Genomic DNA, 12535 nt, shown 5'->3' on the forward strand with positions numbered 1-12535 from the left:
AGTATACAACTACAGATATCAGTCATGGGTTAGCTTGTGGTCCTTCAGGGTTATGAGCACTATGTAGCATTTCGGGTACCAGATTCGGGGCGTTACAACCACTTAATGACTGGTTGAAGGGTAACACTAATGGGGCATCCAGGGAGAAACCCAATCCCCAACTCAGTTGCATTTTGTGTTAGGGATATTGGAGAAAACTTAGTGGTGGCTAAACGTATGTTGATCTCAGATACTATAAGCCTGATGGCTGAAGCAAGAACAATACATGTATGTTTGATTTATTGTAGAAACAACTTCATTCAACAATTAATTATGGAAACTAATTCTTGGAGTATTTATCAGATTATTCAAGGAAAATAAGAAATTCCATGGTGTGTGACATTAGAGATCAACAATATTAAGGAATTGATGAGACACGTGTCAGTGAGAGTATTACGGTCCCTCTAAAAAGGTATTACTTTTATTGATTTTTTAACTAACTTAGTTTTTGATTTTGTAGGTGAGTACCAATTTAATGATATTACAGAGATTTCAGTTATAGAAAGAAATATAATGACATTAGACAAACAAGATATACCACACATAAGAAAAAGCATTCATTCTAGTTGATTCACATACACTAGTTTTTTAAGTAATTTGCATAGGTGAAAAACACACAGTAGAGAGAAACAGATAAATCAACTACTTGTATATACCAATATGAGATCGAAGTTCGTTGGATAGGAAGATTCTTACCTGATGAGAGCTTGGGATGGTGATGGGTACAAATATCCACATGTTGGTATTAAAAAAGTTAAGTTTATCTACAACACTCTTGATGTGGTCACAACCTGTTAGAAGTTTCAGTATATAATAACATTATTCATTGTTGTTGGCTTCTAATTTCTCAGATTTGATGGTGATATCAACATCCATTGAAGTTCAATTCATCAATTTGAAGGAAAGGAACAAAATAACAAGCGAATTGGGATTGAGAATCTTAGCTTAGAGGCCATGAATTGCATTTGAAACAAGAAGAATCTACAAACGTGGAGGTCGATGAAGCACCAGATCACGAAAAGAAGTGTGGATAGAATAATTAAAGCTCTATTGACATTGCCACTTTCCTAATTGAGCTGGTTTTTATTTCTGATTTAATGATCTAGTTTTATTTGTTGTAGTTAGGATCCGTTATTTAGATCAGACCATTTTTGGGCCTGGTTGTATAATATTGAATTTTTTTTAATAAATAGGCCTCTGGCCGATTTGAATTAAAAAAGATTAATTTGATAAAATAAACTCATAATAAATAATTTCTCAAGTAAAATCAACTATTAAAAAACAGAGGGAGTACAATGAAGAAAGAAATAGATTATTTTATGAGTTATTAGAGCCCGCTTAGATTGGCTTACATTAAGTGCTTTTAAGCCAAAATTGACTTTTAATCACTTTTGAAGTGTTTGAATATCTATAATATATTAAAAGTGTGAAAACCCTTTGAAAAGTGATTTGAACTTTTTGCCCTTCAATTAAAGTCTCTCCTTTAGACAAAATCGTCTTTTTATTATCATATGATTATTAATTAATTATTATATTATAATATAAATTAACGATAATATATGTATTAGGAAAATTACTAATTAAGGAGTCTAAAAATATAAAGTAAGAGTTACTAATTAAGGAGTCTAAAAATATATGTTAAGAGCTATTAGAATAATTTGTAATTAAGGTATTCTAAAGTATATGGTGTAAATAAATTTTATATATTAAATTCTTCTTTATTTGAATCATGTAATTTTTTAATTGAATTAGGTTAAAAAATATTTAATATTTAAATATTTTGAAGGTATTGAAACTTTTATACATTTAATGTATGTAAACACCTAATTTTTTACCAAACCTAAGTGTCTTTGCCATTTTAGTGTTCAATTTCGTTTTAGGGTCTAAATTGGATATTTTAAATTTATCTTATTTTTACTAAATTTATTTTAAAAATTTTGAGAAAAACTACAAAAATAGAGTCACATTTTAAATAAGTTTTTACTTTTATTTTTTAGTTTTTATTTGTTTATTTTTTTATTTTTAGAAAAAAAAAAACAAAGAAAAAAATGAAAAAAATAAGAAAATAAAAATTTTTCTAAATTATATTTGTTTCTTCTTTCAATTTTTAATAAAGAATGTAGTGATATTAATATTTCTTAACCATATTCCTAAGACTAGCTAGTCTTGTATTTTGTTAGTTTTAAAATAGATTTTTATTATTTTTTATTTTATTTAAAATATTAATTAAAATTAAAATTAAAAAAAATAAAATAAAATAATAATAATAATAAAAAGAAAAAAAAAGGAATCCTAAACTACCCAAACCACCCACAAGCCCCACTCTCACAAACCTCTCCCCCATTTTCCAAACACACACACACACGACACAAACACACACACACATACACATTATATATAACACACACACATGCACCATACAAAGGAGGGAAAGAAAAAGTCAGCACAAAAGAAAAACGTTAAGAAAAAGCAAAAGAAAAACGTTAAGAAAAAGAAGAAGAAAAAACAAAAAAGGGCAAGAACAAGAAACAAAAAAAAACAGAAGAGAAAAAGATTGAAAAAAAAATCAAAGGAGAAGAGGAAAAGAAATTCGGGTTTGAGTTCGGGATCTCCGTTTGAGTTTTCAGTAATGGCATTCTTGCTTCTATACTGAATTTATTTCATCACACGGGTTTTTATCCAACTCAGTATCATTATTTTTTGTAAGTTTTATTGAGGATCAAAGCATAAATAACGTTATTTATATGATTTATATGCTATTCATGTTTAAAGCTCGATTACGTTAAATAATTTATCTTTTATTATCTTTACTTAGATACCATTAATCTCTATATTTGTAAATTGTAAATATGTTAAGAAGTTAATAAGTTGATAAAGAAAAACTAAACATGATGCATTGACTAATCGTGGGTTTTGATTGTTAGACTAAAATTAAAAGAAGTCATGTTAATCAATAAAAGGTGGTTTTAATTTGTTGTTTCTTTATCTTTTTGTGAACAAAATGCGGTATTTAAATTTATTTAGAATTTTATTATAGGTTAAGAACTTAATTTGATTCAAAGTCTAAAATTTTCAAAAGTTAAAGTGAAGGTCTTAATTCTATTTTAGTGATCAATATACATCACTGTCACTTTGTGAAAAATATTGTTAGTGTTTGCACGCTATGGTATATTTTGCTGCAGAGGCTATTATTTCTTTTGTATTAATAGAAGTTGGTAGGGAGGGGATTGGAGGATTAACCGAAGGTTCATATGTTCATTTTCATGCATGTCTACCCATTATTATAAATTGATGACTTGAAACATATAGGATTTTTTTTTGTATTTCTTAAATTATATGATATCCAACTAAATAGGTTTATAACTGCGTTCTTATAAAAAAAAATATTAATGTTTTACTTCGTTTTAGTTGAAATGTCAAATTTATCTATTTTATTTTATTATTTTTTTAACGTTCCAATATTAGAATAGAATTAAGAGAGAAGATGTCACGTGGGTCCTTTGAAAAATAAATTTGCTACTCACATAAAGGATATGGTCAAAATGCTTGACATGGACTTAAATTTATTTTCATTCTCTTAAGGGAAAAAGATTAGTAAAAGACCAAAGTTTCTCCAATAACCATTGACCATAGTTTGGCTATTCTTTATTTTTGTACTTAGAACTCGGGATTTTGGTTAGTTTTCTTATGTCGTGACTTTATTTCAGTATTAAATATTTTGTAAAATATTCAATTTAAAGTTTTGGGTGAATATCAAAATTACAACAGATGTCTATCTTAGTATGTTCTATTAATACTTTAGACTAAGACCAATCTTATGATCTAATTACCAATCAATCGTAGAAAATAAGTGAAATGGATTGCAGATTTATCTAAGACCCGTCATAAATTATAAAATGAAAAAAAGAGGAAAAACTCATTTGCAAGGAAGCGGACTTATAAAAGAACAAGTTAGGTTCTTAATCTCAAATAAATTAAGTTTTAATATACAAGCAAAAATTGACGATAAGGTTGGAAAGCCCTGCTACCGACTATTCGTCATAATTAAATTAATTTACCATTTGAAGCCAATTGAATTGGGTTGGGGAGGTTTTAAACCCATTAGGTGCTTATTTAGATTAGGAAAATAGGGACGACTTATAAATGCCGTAAAGGCGCGAGAAACGTGCCAAAATTTGTGGTGAGGCCGAAAAGTATTACTATCGGTAAGCCACACGTCAATATAATAAATAATTTCAAAATAAATTAAAAGCGGGAGGCAAACAACTTTTAGGTTAACAAATATTATGAATCCTAAAAAAAAAAAAAATTAATTTGAGCCAGACGTAAGTCATTAAAGCGACCGTGCTAGAACCACGGGACTCGAGGGGTGCCTAACACCTTCCCCTCGGTCAACAGAATTCCTTATCCGGATTTCTAGTTCGCAGACGAAAAAATAAAAATTGAAGAGTCATTTCCTTTTGAATAGGGATTTAATAAGGTGACTTGGAACACCCAAACTCAATTCCAAGTGGCGACTCTGGAAGTAAAGTAATCCCTTTTCAAAACGTCACTTTAATCGGAAAAACCGTTTTCTCCAAAACCAACTCCCTAGTGGGGTCAGACGCGGTGAAAAACCGGGGGTGTGACAATGTATGTAAAATATGTTTTTGTTAGTAAAATCACGTGTGGGTAAATATTTTGAACAAAAACATTTTAATTTTTGAATCCTTTACCCATTTAAACTACACAGTCCTAAGACTTAACATTAAAATTGATCTAAATTATAATATTTAGTATTTTTAAATTAATTAGAATTTTACTTTACATACAAAAATAATTTCTATAATCCTATTTAAGCAATATTTTGAATTATAAGTGACAAGAAATACACCATTTTTCTATTTCTACTTATATTTTTTTCAATTATTTTGATTTTGAATCAAGTTGTCTTCTTATATTCATTACCATCATCCTTTGTGTCTTTTTTTTTCTTTGTTTTTATAAATAGTTTTAATGATTGTATAAATTATAAATAATCAACAATTGATATAATTTCTCGTGTTTATCTTTCAGTTGAAAATTTTGATCGATCGAAGAATCGGACGAACCAAGCATGTTGTCGCTGAATGAAATAGCCAAAAGTCTAAGGTTATCTCTTTTCCTTCTTTTTTTTCATTCTTTGTGTAATTATGACTTAGTTTTGATTATGTTATTTAATTATACTTGACACATTATTTATTAAACTTATTTGTTGAATTCAAAAGTATAAGGTTATAACTAAGTGTTAAATCTGAATGTATAGATTAACCTCAAAATAACTCTACCTTATACTTTATTGTTGTGCATTTGTTTGTTGTAAGTAATTTCACTATTTTCTCAATTTTGTTAAAAACATTATGCCCTGATGTTTCAAACATCATGAGGTTCTTTGCATGAAAGTTCAAAAATATATTTGAGGTTTTTTAATTTTGTCCTTCTCTGGTGAGATGTTTTAAAATGTCATATCAAATTATATTTGAGGTTTTTTAATTTTGTCCTTCTTTGCCTCCTTATATTTGAATTAGTAAAAATTTAATTGTAAAAGGTGCTATTTTTTAGATTGATGCTTTGTTACTTTGTTTGCTCAATTCAATTTCCTATATTTTGTTTGTTTTTATTTTATCATGCACTTAACTAAACGAATAAAAATTTCTTTGTATTTGATTTTATATTTTTTATTTTGATTGTAAGATAATTTGTTAACTATTATATATTAAATGTATTGTGATGTCTGTTAGTATCAAAGCACGCTCTTGTGGTGCTGAGTTAGTGTCAAAACATTGCTCTTGTGATTTTCCCCTGCTTTGATTTGTTATAACTAAATTTATTATAGAAGGTTTGTTAGATAGTTAAACTAGCATTGTCTCACTTATTCTCAATATTATTAACTTCAGTAATCAAATCGTTAATAATTATGTGATAACTACTAAGATTTTTATGTTCAAACAATTCTATAAAATTGAACTCATTAAAGTGAAATATACGCGCAAGACGCGTATATAATCTATTAAAACTGTGAATCGCTTTAAAAATATTGTTTGAACTTTTGGCCCTTTATTAAAAATTTTTGCAATAGACAAAATCGTTTTTTATTATTTTTCTCAAATTATTAATTAATTATTTTATGATATATAAAATTAAGGAATCCTAAAACAGTATGATAAGAGAAACACGTATGGTGAGAAACATTAGAAGAATTAATAATTAAGGAATCTTAAAATATATGGTAAGAAAATAATATATATAGGAATGAATGAAGGGCGTACTACTAAAATTAGAATCCATGTTCTATATTGAAATAAAATTACTATACTTATATCTAAAAATATAATCTGATGACTTTATTTGCTTGAAAAGATATATTTTTATGAAAATAAATTATTCATTGAATCCAATAATATATGGTAAAAAATAATTATATGGTAAAACGTAAGTAGGAGAATTAAAGCAAAAGAGTCCTATAAATAATGACCTTATAATTTTTAATGTTCCATGTTAATACAAAGTATAAATTATTCCGGCTTATAATTTTATTTGAGGATTGTTACTTTTTTTTTTTTTTTATCTTGAGCCTGGACTTGATGAGAGAAATTTGCTTTCAGAATCTATGCAACTATATTATTTTGTTGGTTTTTATGTGTATTTATTTTATAAACAAATAATATATGATCCCAACTTTTTAAGATGACACCATATAATTATGTTATTATTGTGAATTTATGATTCGATTGTCTATCTCTTTTTCTCTTGATTATATATTTTGTTGATGAACAATATATATGTTGCCAATATTGAAAAGCTTCATGTTTTATTATATATGGGTATTACAACTCTATTCATATAAATCAATTTTAGAGGTCTCTTTTTTGTTTAATTTGTGTTGCATGTATTACGTTTAAGAATTTGTGATATTGGTTCAAGGGTGAAGATTCTAATAATACCACAACTTATATTGGTTTGGGACTTATAATTTATCATGTTTTTCTTTCAGTTGAAAAATTTTAAAAATTTGAACGAGAATAAGCATATTGTCGTCGAATGAAGTAGACAAAAAAATTAAAATTTATTTCCTTAATATTTATCAGCGGTGGACCTACACATAATTTTTTGGTGCTCCGGCACCCACTAAACTCGACGCGGAATAGGTATAATTACATAGAAAATATACAAAAATAAGTATAAATTATATAAAAGCACTCATTAAACAAGAAGTTGGTTAGGTGAACTTGCATTTAGGTTGATCTTAAGGCTCTCTACTGGTAGGTGTGCTCGGGTTCAAACCTGGTTGAGGTGATTTTTTATTTTTTTCTGTAGTAAGCACCCACACTCATTAAATCCTTGATCCGCCACTGATATTTATCATCTAAAATATTATTTGACAATGCACAATTATGACCTTTAACTATTCAAAACTACACAAATATGACCTCTCTCCAAGTCAACCCTTTTAACAACGTGATACCATGTGATTGGATTACCTTTCCACATAGGCGTGAGTGAGACTCACGCATGGGGTTGCAAAATCGGAGGTCATATTTGTTCAGGTTTTGAATAGTTAAAGGTCCTATTTGTGCACTATCAAAGTTTAATGTCAAAGTTATAATATGGTATCAAGTTTAGGGTCATTTTTATGTATTAAATCTTTTTATTATGTATTTAAAACTTTTAAAAATTTGATACTTTATAAATTTTTCTTATTCTAACGTTTTTATATTTATTTCTAGATTTTTCAAATCTTCTTAAAAGCAAATTTAGTTGATTTAGAACTCTTAAACTAATGAAAAAAGTATTAGTTGTCATTAATTTTCAGGACTTCTAATAAGAAAAGATTTTATCACAAAATATATTTAATTAATTTTCAACTCTTAAATATTAAAAAAATAGTGAAAAGATGATTTTGTCTAAATTAATGATTTTTAATGAAGCATAAAAAGTTCAAACAACATTTGTAAGGCGCTTCACACTTTTAATATAATATAGATATAGATATAAAGTGAGATCTTTCTGGTTGGCATGACTTAAACTTGCTGACATGAACCAGTTGTTTAGTATTTTGAAGATGGTAAAAGAAGACACAATCTATATCTAATTTGTCATCCCTATACGATTAAAGTAACTAACTTAGGAAGTTATAATTAAATAATTCAAATAATTAATCACAATGTTGAAAATGAAATGAGCATATATTTCAATTGAGAATAACAAATAACATATAAAGGTGAATGATTTGTGTTATACATCTGATTTAGTAGTATACATACGAAGTAGCACATAACTGTGGACGAAGTTTTATGAGACTTAACAAGGTGGGAGGAAGAGAAAAACCGTATATATCAATATATAGCACGTAAATGGATCTCCAGAGTTCAAATTTTCCTTCATTTACATTTCGGTGGGTTCCACTACTATTTTCAATCTGTTTTACCTTGATTATTTCATTTTCCTATTCATGCTACAGCCTCTTCATTGATCCTATAAAATATGACTTTGTAAACATGATTTATTAGTAATCATGAAACAGTCAATTTTATTTTCCGGCATCCAGCGGCTGCCTGCGTCTCAGGCTATCATATTGGTCTTTACTGCTCCAATTATGGCTTCAACTGTGGCTAGAGTCACGTTGCATGAGAAATTAAAAATTGCAGAACTTGTGGTCATATGCAGAATTGATAGAAGTCCTCACTGATCTTTTATTTTTCTTTATTGTTTAAACTTGTATGGTGTGTGCATAGTTTGCTGTTCCAACTTGATTGTGCTGTTTGAAGTAGATAAAAAGATTATATATACTTTTTCATTTCTGGGCTTTTTGGGCTCACAGATAGTTGAAAATCTGGATGTTTTCTCAACCCCTATGAAACAGAGAGAATTGTGAATGTACATTGTTCTTGCACCCTCACATTATTGAAAATTGGTTTCAACTTTTGGTCCTTCTCTTTTCGTTTTTCTTGTGGAGTGCCCCTTGGCACGCGGTGTAGTTGCTTGAAAATCTGAATTATATTAACTTATAAAACTGAAAGAAAAATTGGAGATAATACATTAGTCTTGCATTCACCATGTCCATGACAACACTGCAATCTATTACAATGTCTGGTACTGTCATGTTCCTTCTTTTTGACAGTTTCCTTTGTGTTATGGGTGTGTTGAAGACATAAGCAAGTAAAAATGTGACCTTGGTAACAACTTAAGTCTTTAGATGAGATGGTTGCACACTTAAACCTCGTATCGGAGCATGCAGAGGTTCTGAGTTCAAGTCTCTCCCCACCCATTTTTAAAAAAGAAACTTCATGTGCTGTACTCATCAAAAAGAATCAAGCCCTCACATGAGGGGCGTGCTGCGGACATAACTAAGTAATTAAAAGTTCTCTTTATAACAGAAGATAAGATGGTCACACATTTCAATAGGGCGCAAAGGTGGGGTTATAGATGTTTGAAAACCTGAAGCTTCTCTTAGCTCCTACAATTTAAGTGGTAAGAGGGGCAGAATATGTTGGTCTTGCATTCAGTGTTCTGTTTCATATGTGCCGCCCAGCTTAAGGAATCAGGATATCTAAGAGTTCCTCCAACACTTCCAGTTTGCCTAACAGTTGAGCCATGTTTTTAATTTCCAATCTGACAGCTTCTCCAATCCATTGCTGCTTACATTGACTAGTGGTTGTTTCAGTGTTAATAGCAAAACTATACCAGTCAGGGAACTCTTCTTCAAAAGGAACATGTATCTAATGGAGATTTGCTATTCAGTCATGATTTTTATGCTTCTAGAGGACCCTTAGTTAACTGAGAAATCTGCTGTTCGTACTAGAATTTTATTTTATTTTTGGTTGCTCTTACGGTACGTTTCTTAATTTCCTATCTCTTATTCTTGTGTTGTTATTCTCTTATCACTATTGTCTTGTTGCAGATTTAGCTAGCAGTTTCTTTGGTGTGCTGTTTATTTTTCAACCAGTGATCAGAACACAAGGTACAGCAGTTACATATCTGTAACTGATTTTGAACTTACAATTTTTCTTGGAGAGTTGGTACCAACTACCAAACTGTTTAGAACTGAGTAATTTTCTGTAGATTAAACCAAAAGACGACAACCTTTTAGTACATTTCGAATTTTAATTTTGACATCAGATGATTCAATTGTTTGAAATCTAAACTACTACTACTTCGGCCACCTGCCCTTGTCTCTAAAGATCTCGGTGAACTAGGGTCTGGTGGGTAGACCTCTTCAAAGAGAGAACTCTTTGGGGGTTTAGGAGAATTAACTTGGGAAAAAAATGTTTGCTTTCGGTTGTTAATTGTTAAACCTGCAGAAAGGGAGCTTATCATTTTGTTATTCCACAACCCCCAACTTGAATGTTATTTGAGTAATCTTTGAACTGCTTCTTATACGTATTATCCATAATAGACTTCCTTGACACTTGTCTTTCCTTTCGTCTTGGAAATTCTAATATAATACAATGGATATGGTATTTCCAGATTTATAGAATATCTAGATGGTTGCTAGCCATATAATTTTGTTTTACTTGTATAAATAGATGAAAAAAACAAAAGGGCAGTCTTGTAAGATATCTTCACCCTAATCGATCTGCTCTTCCAATAAAATGGTGCAAGAATGTCTTGGAAAGCTAATTTATAGAGAATTCAAACAGTAGTCTGATCTTTTTCATCGCGGTCTAGAGATACAAATTTGAGAGCATTTCTTATTTGCAAGAATGTGTTCAGAAATTATCTCCTTGTCGCTTATTCTTTATCTTGAGTCGGGGGCCTATCGGAAACAACCTCTCTACTTCTTCGGAGGTAGCGGTATGGACTGCGTGCATCTTACCCTCCCCAGACCCCACTTTGTGGGAACACACTGGGTTTGTTGTTGTTGTTGTTGTGTTCAGAAATTATCCTTTTCAAGAGTGGAAATCCTTATGCGCTTGAAGTTAATAAGAATGTTGTTTCCTTGTACTGCTTTCACTTCCGTGTATCTCTCAGGATTCACCTATTGTCTTCCAGGAAACTGAAACTGCCCCTTGATTTTGGTATCCGAGTAGACTAGTATAAGACTCACACGACTTCCTTCCTCAAGGAGGATAAGTGTTGGGTGATTCTGTTTTTCCTTCTGCTACTGAATGAATACCTTCAATCCTCTAATTAGCTTTTATACCCTTATGCTGTCAAATATTTGCTGATTGTGCCACTTTTAATTTTGACAGTGCAGATACTGTTTTCATGTTGCTCATTTATGTGCAAACTTGACTAGAACCCTGATGCCCTCCAAATATCTCACTCTCTAGTTACATATCAGTTGAATGTGCAGTGCAGTGTGATAGCTAGGAGTGTTCATGATTCGGTTTGGGTCGGTTTTGAGGTAAAATCAAAATCAAACTAATTTAGTCGGTTTTTTAATTATTAAAATCAAACCAACCCAATTGTAATTCATATCTTCCGGTTTGGTTCAGTTCTTTCGATTTTGTAAAAAATAATGATATTTCTATCTTTTAATTTTGTCCCGTACAATTTCAAAATAATGCTCCATCATTTTTCAACTTTTAATACGTCATTTGCCATTTATTGTGGTGATTACAATTTTCTTGGATTACAGGGAAAATATCTAAAGATCTATAATCCTTAATCAATTGAACAAAGTTGATTAGAAATACTACTATGATAAGAAATATATATATATATATATATATCATAGTTGTTTCTTTAAATAAATGAGTTTGGATTCATGATTTTCTATTAATAAATGAGCTTAAGGTATAAAGTTCATTATCCTATAAACGATAAATAAAATTTTAATGAAAAAAAGTATTTAAAAGTTAAAACTATTTATAACAAATAATATATCATATACATAATTATAAATTTTGTGTGTATAATATGTCGGTTCGATTCGTTTTTTTATTCGGTTTGCTTTTAACATAACCAAACCAAACCAAGTATTTTCGGTATCCAAACCAAGCCAAAACCAAATAAAATCGGTTTGGTTCGGTTGTCAGTTCTTATCGATTTCTAATCAAACCATGAACACCCCTAGTGATAGCTATTCTATAATCTCTTCTCATTCCAGAAAGAGTATCCCAAAAGAAATCCTTGTCCCGTCCCATCATCAGAATCCGACTTATGTTAAGAGTACCATTCATGGACTTGTGAACACCTTCGTGATTACAATTGTTTGCTTTCTTCTAGGGAGTTGTTCATCTCTAACTCTTTCTTCCATTCTCAGTGTTATCTTAAAAATAGTTTTCCCTTTGTCAGCTTTACCAGAAAGTGCTTTCCTACCCAAGACATATTTTATTTACTTGTACTTGCTCATTTTAAAGGCCCTCTTACATGAATTCTACATTTTTCATATATTTCTGTTGGAGAAAAATCACTTGATTTTATAGTCTTTTACATTTTAAATTCTATATTTTAAACAATCATACCAGTTTGCTTGATGGAACTAGTAGTCAACTAACCTAGTGCCCTCTATCAAAATAGTGGTTGGGGCCTG

At 29.9% G+C, this 12535-nt stretch overlaps 1 protein-coding gene across 1 annotated transcript in view; it reads left to right on the forward strand.

Annotated features, from left to right (window-relative positions):
• LOC107871885 overlaps positions 1-12535 on the forward strand; it is a 48166-nt gene that overhangs the window by 21838 nt on the left and 13793 nt on the right. The window contains exon 4 of the mRNA XM_047412154.1: positions 9959-10018. Coding sequence (XP_047268110.1) covers positions 9959-10018 — 60 coding nt within the window. The remainder of the gene's footprint in view (positions 1-9958; positions 10019-12535) is intronic.

Source organism: Capsicum annuum, chromosome 5 (genome assembly GCF_002878395.1).
Source record: "Capsicum annuum cultivar UCD-10X-F1 chromosome 5, UCD10Xv1.1, whole genome shotgun sequence".
Lineage (NCBI taxonomy): Eukaryota > Viridiplantae > Streptophyta > Magnoliopsida > Solanales > Solanaceae > Capsicum > Capsicum annuum.